General features: G+C 22.2%; 6 protein-coding genes across 8 annotated transcripts in view; 3 read left to right on the forward strand and 3 right to left on the reverse strand.

The window, feature by feature from the left end:
* The window catches only part of Rat1 (5'-3' exoribonuclease 2 Rat1), a 26,373-nt gene extending 24,457 nt beyond the window's left edge, over nt 1-1,916 (reverse strand). The window contains exons 1-6 of the mRNA XM_031918517.2: nt 1,592-1,916; nt 1,391-1,518; nt 1,206-1,317; nt 942-1,115; nt 711-873; nt 171-631 (exon numbers count right to left, since the gene is read on the reverse strand). Coding sequence (XP_031774377.1) covers nt 171-631; nt 711-873; nt 942-1,115; nt 1,206-1,317; nt 1,391-1,518; nt 1,592-1,666 — 1,113 coding nt within the window. The 5' untranslated portion in view covers nt 1,667-1,916. The remainder of the gene's footprint in view (nt 1-170; nt 632-710; nt 874-941; nt 1,116-1,205; nt 1,318-1,390; nt 1,519-1,591) is intronic.
* On the forward strand, nt 1,843-4,603 carry LOC100863348 (luciferin 4-monooxygenase). Of its 2 annotated transcripts, none has more exons than XM_086904659.1 (6): nt 1,843-2,095; nt 2,325-2,483; nt 2,568-3,361; nt 3,446-3,618; nt 3,703-4,110; nt 4,171-4,603. In XM_086904659.1, the coding sequence occupies exons 2-6, from the start codon at nt 2,367-2,369 to the stop codon at nt 4,290-4,292; spliced, it is 1,614 nt and encodes a 537-aa protein (XP_086760785.1). In that variant the 5' UTR covers nt 1,843-2,095; nt 2,325-2,366; the 3' UTR covers nt 4,293-4,603. The 2 variants fall into 2 exon arrangements, with proteins under 2 accessions (XP_086760785.1, XP_086760784.1); XM_086904658.1 differs by having other exon boundaries at nt 1,880-2,242.
* On the reverse strand, nt 4,126-6,489 carry LOC100866979 (3'(2'),5'-bisphosphate nucleotidase 1). Of its 2 annotated transcripts, none has more exons than XM_012490580.3 (5): nt 6,425-6,489; nt 5,410-5,781; nt 5,105-5,324; nt 4,952-5,036; nt 4,126-4,870 (listed from the first exon to the last, which is right to left on the reverse strand). In XM_012490580.3, exons 2-5 carry the CDS (start codon nt 5,765-5,767, stop codon nt 4,613-4,615), a joined length of 921 nt encoding a protein of 306 aa, XP_012346034.1. In that variant the 5' UTR covers nt 5,768-5,781; nt 6,425-6,489; the 3' UTR covers nt 4,126-4,612. The 2 variants fall into 2 exon arrangements, with proteins under 2 accessions (XP_012346034.1, XP_086760788.1); XM_086904662.1 differs by having other exon boundaries at nt 6,282-6,465.
* A 98-nt stretch (nt 6,490-6,587) lies between these two features.
* mtTFB2 (mitochondrial transcription factor B2) lies at nt 6,588-8,495 on the forward strand. Its single transcript, XM_012490084.3, has 3 exons — nt 6,588-7,607; nt 7,765-8,060; nt 8,170-8,495. Exons 1-3 carry the CDS (start codon nt 6,891-6,893, stop codon nt 8,366-8,368), a joined length of 1,212 nt encoding a protein of 403 aa, XP_012345538.3. The 5' UTR covers nt 6,588-6,890; the 3' UTR covers nt 8,369-8,495.
* LOC100867335 (uncharacterized) lies at nt 8,337-10,099 on the forward strand. The gene is made up of 2 exons (XM_003696647.4): nt 8,337-9,005; nt 9,082-10,099. Exons 1-2 carry the CDS (start codon nt 8,892-8,894, stop codon nt 9,529-9,531), a joined length of 564 nt encoding a protein of 187 aa, XP_003696695.1. The 5' UTR covers nt 8,337-8,891; the 3' UTR covers nt 9,532-10,099.
* Nucleotides 9,535-11,316, reverse strand: LOC100867215 (transmembrane protein 179). The gene is made up of 2 exons (XM_003696646.4): nt 10,982-11,316; nt 9,535-10,897 (listed from the first exon to the last, which is right to left on the reverse strand). Exons 1-2 carry the CDS (start codon nt 11,089-11,091, stop codon nt 10,342-10,344), a joined length of 666 nt encoding a protein of 221 aa, XP_003696694.1. The 5' UTR covers nt 11,092-11,316; the 3' UTR covers nt 9,535-10,341.
* Between the last annotated feature and the right edge of the window lie 314 nt (nt 11,317-11,630).

Raw genomic sequence — 11,630 nt, forward strand, 5'->3', positions numbered from 1 at the left:
AATATTATAACTGATTTTCATTATTCAGATTAATATTTATTCATTTATTATATTATTGATTTCATATTTTGAAAATAAAAATTTTCAAAAACAAAAAGATAGTCATAAAATTTTACATAATTATATAAAACATTATTTCTTTACTTTTATCTTTAATATACATTACGTACTCCTGTTTTATATACTGTTTTTTTATATAAATTAACAAGTCTATCTATTGCCCCTTCTCTAATTTCCAAAGATGGAAGGTGAGGAAGAAAATCATTTCCTACGAAGAAACACATGAACACCCAATCATCGATAACTCGCTCGAAATCATATTTAAATGGTAGATTAGGCATTTGCAATTCTCTTTCTAAATATTCTCTGAGTACATTTAATCGCACAAATATGTACTGGCATTCAGATCCAAAAGTATTCGCTTCTTCCCTCTGATTAGGCTCTGCACCCGTACATTCCTGCATTTCATGTCCTAATTGACCACATATATCACATGGTTTTGGTTTATTTGGCTTAAACTCTTCACGAATAATAGTAAAATTAGGTTCATGAGTTGCAAGACCCAACATAATTAAATCAGCATCAGCTCCACATAAAACGTGTTGTGTATTAGGATCATGATCAGGTTGTGCTTTTACGTGTAAATAAAAAAATTTTAAATTTAATTTTTCATGTAATATAATACCTTAAATATCTAATTGTTTACTTACCTCTTTGTCTACGTATAAAATCCATTATTTTATGTTCTCCTTCTCCTGGCACATTTGCATCACTCAAAATTACTTTTATATTTCTCCATCCAGGATCATTGTTTAAACGATCATGTATATAATAATGCAAACATTTTGATAATCTTGCCATAAATGGTGTACCCTAAAATTAAATTAAGATAAAAAATTGTTCTTTGTATATAAAATTTAATAATGAAATTTTATATAAACCGGTGTAATGCAATTGCTATCAAAATGCTCTTCTTTTGGTTTTTCAGGAGGTAAAGATGCTCCTTTAAGGGATAATTCAGAACGTATTCTTTTAATTTCATTAATTTTTTCACTTGCTTCTTTTGATGCTCTAAATCGTCTTGATCTTTGTTGATTCATTTTTGCTCTGGGTGCCTGTGAATATAATACATGTATAATTATTTTTATAATCAGTAATACAATAATAGATTATAATATACAATTAATAATTACATAAACACTTACAACTCCATCAATTGCCATGTAAAGTAATTTTCTTGGTCTTACAATGCGAAATAAACGATCAATGCATTCAAAAATAGCTTCCATCATTTCATCCTCATTTTGTGGTGCAGGTCTTAAAAAATATTTATTATTATATAATAATTTAATTATCTTATAAGTTAATAATTATTTCTCCAAATATTTACCTATCTTCAGGATGAGTACAAGGATGTATAATACCATTCATATCAAGATACAAGTTATCAAATTCTATTCCATTTGGATTTGGTTCTGCCGAATTCACTGGTACTCGTATACCATTCGTAGTTATTGGCTATAAAATTACAATATTTTATATACATATTATAAGAAAAATATTCTTCGTCCAAATACATAATCTAACCTACCTTTTGCTCGATACATTCTACTATTACAGAAGGATATTTTCGACTCAACCATCTAAAAAATGCTGGTACACCCATTTTTCTATTATTAATTCGTGTTTCTCTAAACGACTTATTTTTTTTTAATCGTTTTCAAAAATTTGTTGATAAATGAAACGAGTACAACTGTTTTAATTGTACACTCATATTTAACCTATAACATAGATTTATAGATTAAACTTAGTATACAATCTCATGTACTTATGTGCTGCCATCTTTAGTAATTTTATAGCCATTATAGATGATTACTTTATTTAAATTGTAAATAATAATAAAGCTAGACACGTAGAAAGTTGGTTTCGTATAATATTTTAATTAAATTTATTGATATTGTATTTATAAGTATAAATTTTGATAAAAAAATATAAAATGATTAATATAAAAATTAAATAATTATTTTACTTTACCACTCCCCATATTTTGTCAGTTACTCATGATAAGTGTGAAAAAAAGCGAATATAGTTATAGGTAAATGTATTTGATAAAATAGTATTGAATATTATAATTTTTGTTTTGTATTTTCTATTAAAAGTACATTTAATTTAAATAAATGTAATTATATTATTTTAAAAAATATTCAATTCAATTTAATTGTAATTTTATTTCTATAACTAGGTAAGCAAAATTATTTTTTAGTTGTTCAAAGATTAAGATTACTTGCTTATTAAATATAATTTTTAAAATAAATATATAATAGATTTTTCAGTAGTTATAAAATATAAAAAAAATAATATTTAATATGAGAGAAGAAAATATTTTATATGGGCCATCATTATCTGATGTGAAATTTAAAAATATATCATTAGGACAATTGATTTTAAATCAATTAAGTATTCGTAATTCTTGGATAGCACAAGTAATAATCTTTTTTCTTTTTATTAAAATTTATAGAAATAATATATTTATTTCATATTAGTTAAAGTAACTTTAATTTTTTCAGATAGATGCTTATACAGGAAAAACACAAACATTTAAAGAAGTTCTAGAAATTAGTCAAAAATTAGCAATTGCTCTTAATAAAGAAGGATTAAGAAAAGATGATCGGATAGCTATATGTAGTGAAAACAATCTAGAATTTTGTCTAATAGTATGTGCTGCATTTTATTTAGGTGTTACTGTTTGCCCGTTGAATCCACTTTATACAGAAAGAGAATTAAAACATGCATTAAATATATCCAAACCGAAATACATTTTTATATCAATGTTTGGAGCAAAAAATATATATAAAATAACACCTCAATTATTCTGGTTGCCAAAACTTATAATATTAACAGAATCTACAAATAATAAATTACCAAGTATTAACAGTTTAACATCAAATATAATCATTGATAATAACTTTCATGCCTGTTCAGTAAATGTTAATGATCATGTGGCAGTTATTTCATGTTCCAGTGGCACTACAGGATTGCCAAAAGGAGTGATGTTAACAGATAAAAATTTTTTGTCCGTAATAAAAAATCTTGCAGCTGTATCACCTAATATTTTAAATACCAATACAACAAGTTTAGCCTTATTGCCCTTTTTCCATGTGTATTCCTTTTCTGTAATGTTAGTAGGTCTTATTTTTGGAAGTAAAAGTATTATTCTTCCACGTTTTGAAGAAAAAATGTTCTTACATGCCATAGAAAAGTATAAAATTGAGCATATAACTATTGTACCACCACTTATGGTATTTTTAGCAAAACATCCAATTGTAGATAAATACAATTTATCTAGCATTAAAGAAATTTGGTAAATTCAAAAAAAAAAAAAATTTACTAAAAAAAGATTTTTAATTTTATCAAAAATCAAAGATTCATTTATATCTTTTATTAGGTGTGGTGCAGCACCTCTATCTGAGGAAATTGCAAAAATGGTTGCAAAAAGATTAAATGTACCAACAATAAAGCAAGGATATGGATTAACAGAAACTACATTGGCTGTTATAAATTCACCTGATAATAATATAGAATATAAAAGTGTAGGAACATTAGTTCCAGGAATAGCAGGTAAGATACTGAAAATTTGTTTTATAAATTTTATCTTTATGAACATTAACCAATTATCTTTACGAACCTTTTCCTTATATTTAGCAAAAGTAATATCAATAAACGGAGATAAATCAAATAAACCTCTAGGACCACATAATATTGGTGAATTATGCTTCAAAGGAGATTTAATAATGAAAGGATATTGTGATAATGAACAGGCTACAGCAATAACAATTGATAAAGATGGCTGGTTACATTCAGGAGATGTAGGATATTATGATGAACAGGGTTATTTCTATATAGTAGATCGTTTGAAAGAACTCATTAAATACAAGGGATTTCAAGTTCCACCTGCTGAATTAGAAGCAATATTATTAACATGTCCTGAAATTAAAGATGCAGCAGTTATTGGACTACCACATGAAGAAGCAGGAGAACTACCCACTGCTTTTATTGTTAAACAAAAAGGATCTAATATAACGGCGGAAGATATTATTAAATTCGTAAATGGTAAATTATTAATCATTTAATTAATAATTCTTTATATTTACTTAATGAAATATATTACAGAACGAGTATCGAGTCATAAACGACTTCGAGGGGGCATAAAATTCATTGAAAATATTCCAAGAACTGCGTCGGGAAAAATTTTGCGTCGAGTATTACGTGATACGCTCAAATCAAAATTATAAAATATCAGCAAAGAAACATAAAATTAATTTAAACATTTTTTGTTTATATTTATATTCGTTTTAAAGAGGCTCAAAAAATGTTATAAGTATAAATAATTACTAAAATAATATTCAAAAATTTCTATCAGAACATACTTCTTATAAACAATGATCGATTTTTTACTAATATTTTATAATTTTTTTAGTTTATTTCATAAAAAGTTTGAAATATAAAAAAAAAATTACACATTTTCTATTCTAGTCATATTAATAGAATATTTTGATATCTGATCTCCTGTTTAAATATATATTAAATATTTTGTGTAAAATTATATACATTATTATTCTAATTTTTGCTTTAGTTCATATGGTATATTATTCAAATACCATTGATGATTCTGACCAGGTGCAGTAGCTAATATACCTCTTTCGTTAGAATACGTTGTTTCTGCATTATAAGAATAATATTCTCCATAAATATCAGTTAATGTACCACCAATAGCATGAAGAATAGCTTCAGGGGCACAAGTATCCCATCTTTTGCAACCATTACTAGCAAATACATAAGCATGAGCTTTCCCTTCCATTAAAAGTATTACCTATTGAAAAAAAAATAGAAATATTAAAATTATTTGGAAGATAATAATTTAATCATGCAAAATTTTAATTATTCTAGTTACTTTATATCCAGCACCACCAACATGTAAAATTTCATCAGGAGATAAAGCATTTATAGCTGCTTGAACATTACAGTTTGAATGTGAACTAAAAAAATATATGTTTTTAATTTTCTCTTTAAAATTTAATTAACTTGTTTTAAAATAAAATTATACCTTGTGGTTGTAATTATTAATTTTCCATGTGGTGGAGCAATTGGTGCAAACCCACCAAATCCTACACCGTTAATACCCCAAAGAGTACGTCCTAATATTTCATTTTCATTATTTTTGTAATATGGTTGATGAATTACACCTCCAATTGCTCTATGTCCAATTGCCACCCCTACTAATACTGTAACATGTTCTACAAGACCTTGTGTATACTCTGATGTTCCTAAAAATATTAACTTGATTTGATATATTTTACAAATAAAATATATTTACATAATATAATTGAAATAAATAATATATACAAATACCATCCAATGGATCTACCCAAATACACACATCCTTGGGATCTATATCTTCCAAATGAGTTGGTAATTTTAATTGTAACATTTCTTGATCTGCATCAGTTACAATCCAATCGTATGGTATATCGCAGTTTGATGGTTCCTCTTCACCAATGATAGTAATATTTGGAAACTGTTGGCTTAATGAAGCAATAATACACCTTTGAGCACAACGATCAGCTTCAGTTTGTAAATCATTTTTGCCTTTTTCTACTATATTTAAACTTCCATGAGTCATAACATCTCTTATGATTTTACCTGCTCTTACGGTAGCAGATACAGAAGTAGCCATTATTCGAGATAATAAACAAGCACTTTGGGCCATTTTATAATTTATTCCTGTGATATTAAATATTTAGACTGTTTTTCTTAACAAAAGTCACTAAATCTTTCACTCACAATTCTTTGAATATATTTTACACATAATTATTCTAGATCACAAGCTATAAAAAAAATTATAACAAAAAACTTAGAAAGTAATATTAATTTTCAAGGTTATATAAAGTAATACAAGAAAATAAAATATCATAAAGTTCTTTCCAAAGTTACATATTAACTCTTTGATATTTTAACAAGTTAAATAATTTTTTTATATTTATATTTGTTAAATATATATTGAAAACAATATAAATGAAATTTCTAATAATAAACATATGAAATGAAATGGAATCAATAATATTTTTTTTAAATTATAGATAGCAATTATTATAATATTTCAAGAAATCATAATTTTTATAAATTCCTATCATAAATATATAAAAAAAATTAAATAAAAATGTTGAAAATATTTAAATTTATTTCAAATAAAAATATAAACTTTGATTTAAAAATTACATTACAGTATAAAATTCGCTCAATTAGTTCTGTTATATATAGGAATCCATCAAAAAATTAATATTGTATAATATCATTATTTTTAAATTATAAAGTAAAAAACGTAAAAATTAAATTTATAATTATATATAAAATTAATAATAATTACTTAATAATTTGTAATATCTGATCAATCAAAGAATTAATGAACAATTATAACGAACTGTATCACTATTCAGATAATAATTCAAACATTTAATTAAATACTGATATCAATATATATACATAATAAAAATAAATAAAAATTATATAAAGAATCATTATTATACTTTAAGTTTGATTATTTTGATTATCATATTGTATCGTGTTTTAAAATCGCATACGTTATGAATATAAATTTTAATTATAATAAAAAATAGAAAATAATGATTGCTTTGTATACATATTTTTTCAAATAATAACATAATTTGGAATATCTACTAAAGTGAATTTCAAGCTTTATCGAATTTTATATTAAATTGTGAAATGTATAAGAATAACCTTAAAAATATTTTAAAATATAATATTTATTACAAGACAAGATAATAAATAAAATATTGTTGTATGACAAATTAATAATATTATCAATTATCTTTATGTTACGAATTACTAAGTTATATAATAGTGTTATTTTTTATTTTACAAAAAAACATATTTCATATTCAAGTTTGCAATTATTATGTTATAATATAAAATCATCAAATAGTACAAATTATTTAAATATTGTAAAAAATGATAATAACATTTCAATATTTTCTGAATATTTACAGAAAAATATTAATCCTGCATATAGACAGAAAATTATGCAACATTATTTAAAATTATCTATAAATAATAATAATCCATTTTTAATAAATGAAAAAGTAAGCAATCACTTTGCTACATTAATTAAAGATGATTTATTGTTAAATATGTCTTATGTTGTTGAATTAAATCCAGGATATGGTTTATTAACAAAAGATTTATTAGAAGCTGGTATAGAACATATACATTTATATGAAAATCGTAGCATATTTTATTCTGAATTATATAATTTACAAAAAATCTTTCCTAATCGAATTATTATAACTGAAACAAATTTTCTTAAAATATCCAAACTATTATATATACCTGATAAATTAAAATATTTTAATCAATTATTTAATAATGTATCCAAAAGAAAATGGGAAGAACAAAGTTATATGCAAATAATTGGAACATTAGTTAATTCTCAGTTTATAAGACATATAATATTAAGTACAATATTTCAAACAGGCTTCATGATAAATGGAAGAATAATTTTTTATTTTGCAATATCACCAACTATATGGAATGTTAGTATTTATTTTATTATTTATATTTATGTTCAATAATACATATTCAATACATACAATATTCAATAATATTTTTTTATTTAATTATAAATCAAATAACTAATAATAATTACTATTGAAATAATTATTATATTAATTATCAATGTACTGTTTTTAGAAATTAATATATCAAGGTAGTGGAAGTTTAATTACTTATGTCATGTTTAATATATTATTTAATTATACAATATTTGGAACATTAGATAGAAAAGGATTTTTACCATGGCAAAAAAGAAAAAGATTAAAGAAATATAAAAAAATAGAAACTGATAATAATTTTTTTTATGTTGTTAAATTCGAACCAAAACCTGATATTTTTACATTATTTGGTGAAAAAGAACATATAATCAATTTTTGGCATTTTATTCGACAAAATTTATATAAACCTTCAACAAAAATAATACCAACTTTGGAGTGAGTATAAATGTATAGAATTAATATTTGCTCAAAATTTCCATTAAAATATATTAATATATAAATATCTTTTCTATTTTAATTTTTTAATTTTATAAAATTTTTTTAGGAAAATAGTTCCTGGATGTGGTATAAGATTAATAAAAGACAAAAATTATAATATATTTACTGAATTTCAGCAGTTAAGTATAAGTGAAATTTTTGATCTTTATATGGATTTTAAATCTTGGCCAGAATTTAAACAAAGTTCATTTTTATCAAGTGCTAATGATGTGAGAATAAGTTTTGATCCATATGCAAATGATTAAATATTTTTGAATTATAAAATAATACTATATTTGTTAAGTTTATTATCATAAAACTTGTTATAAACTTAATATTTAACTTTATTACTAAAATAAATCTTATATTTATAAAATAAATCAAAAAAATTAATTTTGTATTAATAATTTATTTTTAAAGATATGCATTTATATAATTGTATGGAAACATAGGATATAATATAATTTTAAAAAACATATGCTTAATGTTGATTGGTTAATTGATTTTTATTTTTTTAATTGTTTTATAAATCAGGGTTATCAAATCTACATTCACTCAAACAAACATCAGTTTCATCAACATCTTTAATTATTATTTTCAATAATACTCAAACAAAGAGTAAATACTTAAAAAGTGAAGAGTTTGATAATGTAACTTTACGTTACTTCTTAATAAAAATTTCAATAATCTATTATTTTTTATTAACATAATTAAATATATTGAGTATAATTAAATATTTCTTTCAATTTTTAAAAAATTTACAAAAAATTTTAGTGTCGTATATACAAAATGAAGTGGCTAGTTTTTAGTATTACATTAATAATATGGAATTATATATCTTGTCAAGATATTGTTTTTCCAAGTGATGAAGAAATACATTACACAAACAACAATATTGAGACGGTAAAAAAATTAATATAATATTGCAAAAATAATTTAAAAAAATTTTTTGAAAAAAAAAAATATTTTTTTTATTTAGATAACAGAACGTAATCCAATATTTATACCAGATTCATGTCCTAAAAATATGTTTCTTTATTCTGGACCTGGAAATATAAGAATATGTGATTGTAAACCAGGATTTCTATATTTTCCATTGAATAATAGTTGTCATGAAGCATATAGACAAGGACCATGTGCACCACAGCATTACGTTATGCTTCCTAAAAATGAAGTTATACCAAAATGTATAAAAAATCCTTGCCTACAGGATGGTCTAGTACAATATAATAACACATGTTATTCTTTAATAACTAATGAATCCTGTGCTCTTAATGAAATAGTAAATAAAATAGCAGTAAATAAAATTACATTTGAATTAGAATGTATATCGGAAATTAAAACATTTTTAATAATTGATATATCTGAAGAATGTCCTGTTGGAAGTCGTAGAAATGCACTTGGAATATGTAAAAAAATAATAAATTAATACTTTTATGTAATAAATTTTTATTTTTTATATAAAAAGATATTTATCATTTGATTTTTTTTATATAATAAATTTCGATATACTATTATAATTCAGATATATTATAATAATATATTAACATATTTACAAAATAGTTATTATTATATTTATATTTATATTTTTATAACATAAAATTCTTATTTTGCACATTCATAGGATGTGATTTCAAATATCTATATTCACAAAACTATCAATTTACATCATTATACTATATTTTTTTTTAATATATTTTTTTATAGTTTTTAACTATTTAGTTTTTAACTATTATAATTTATATTGTTCTGATATATTATATACAATTAGATAAAAATACTATAGTAATACAATAAAATATTATATATATATATATCATTAATATTATTTAAATATATTTTATATTTTATTATATTTTAAATAATATATTAATTTTAAATTAAAGATATTGAATCTAAATTCTAACACTATAAAGATTATAAATTATAGTTTTATACAGTCTTGATATGTATAAAGATAAAAATGTATGTAATAAATTATTTCTTTTAATTACAAATCACATTCAATTCAATATTATAATTTCTTAAATTTAATAAATATAGTTTTTTAATATTTGTTTTAATAGATTAATAATCATGTTAAGTCATATATAATTATATTAATTATATATATATAATTATATAAAATGTGCGTTTAAAACTAATTTCATTGAGTATAAATATTTTTCTGAAAAGTAAGAATAATAAAATGCTATTTTAAAGTTATTTTAAAGTTTAAATATGTTACACAATCATATTTTTAAGTTGATTCTTGTATTTCATTATTTCTGGCTGCTTCTATTAATCTTTGTCTTTCTCTATACATTGAAACTTTCATATTTTCTAATTGATGATATCGCAATAATTTTAATACTGCAAATACTGATAGACCAACCCAAATAGATAAACTGGTCCAAGTACCAAATTGAACTGCACCCAATTCAATATGAAAACCAGATGTATCTATACCATCAGCTTTATCAATATCATTCCCAGCTGCTAATTCACAAGATGGAAATCTTTTAGTCATACATTGACACCAAGTCATAAATCCAAGTGTAATAATAATTGCAGCAATTAAAGTTATTGTTGTAAGAAATATTGAACTAACAACATCTATGAATGCAGATAAAAAGGAACTGTCTTCTCCACGATACATAAGTAAAGAAAGTCGATAAATTTGTATTGCTGATATTAATAATAACATCAAACCAACAAATATTGTATAATTACAATAAGCTTGTGAAGCCCAATTTACTATAAATTGACCATCTGATTCTTGCCAAGTTCCTGTTGAAAATAATAGACAATGTCCTCTGTAAACAAATATTAAATAGATATATTTTTTTTACATGTAAATTCTATTATTTTTTATGTGCCTTATTTAAAATAACAATTACTTAAATTCATCTTCATGTAAACTCATTGGTATGATAATACAAAGTGACAAAACAAGAGCTACGACATATCCAGATATTTGACTAAGAAGTAAAATATTGGTTAGTGCCATCTTTCGAATAATTAAAAAAAAAATTGATTTCACAGTATACTATAGAAAAGAAGAAAACAATTCTTAATAAATTTCTAATATATTATTAAATAATTTTAGAGACAGATCTCTTTATTACTATATAATTAAACTTCTCAAAAAAATTATATATATTATAGAAACTACAATGAATATAGATACATACAGGCTAGTAAACCTTCCATTTAACATTGATTATTTTTAAACAATTTTATTTGAACGATTAAATTATATTTTATAAATAAAAAGAATTTTGTATAAAAATATTTATTCATGAAATATTAATATACATAAAAAAATTTAGTAAATAATTTAAACTATTAAAATATATATAAAAATATATATGATATAAAAAGAATGCTAAATAAATACTTAATATTTTTACATATTTAAAAACTTGCTCGTATATACATTTTAAAAAAAAAATAATAAGAAAAAAATCTTTATTTTTTTAATAAGAAATCATTTTTATAAAAATCTTTTTTTTACACATATATGCATTTATGTGCATTTAAAAATTT

The sequence above is a fragment of the Apis florea genome, unplaced genomic scaffold (genome assembly GCF_048593485.1).
Source record: "Apis florea isolate Af1SG1 unplaced genomic scaffold, ASM4859348v1 contig_2350_pilon, whole genome shotgun sequence".
NCBI classification, from domain to species: Eukaryota; Metazoa; Arthropoda; class Insecta; order Hymenoptera; family Apidae; genus Apis; species Apis florea.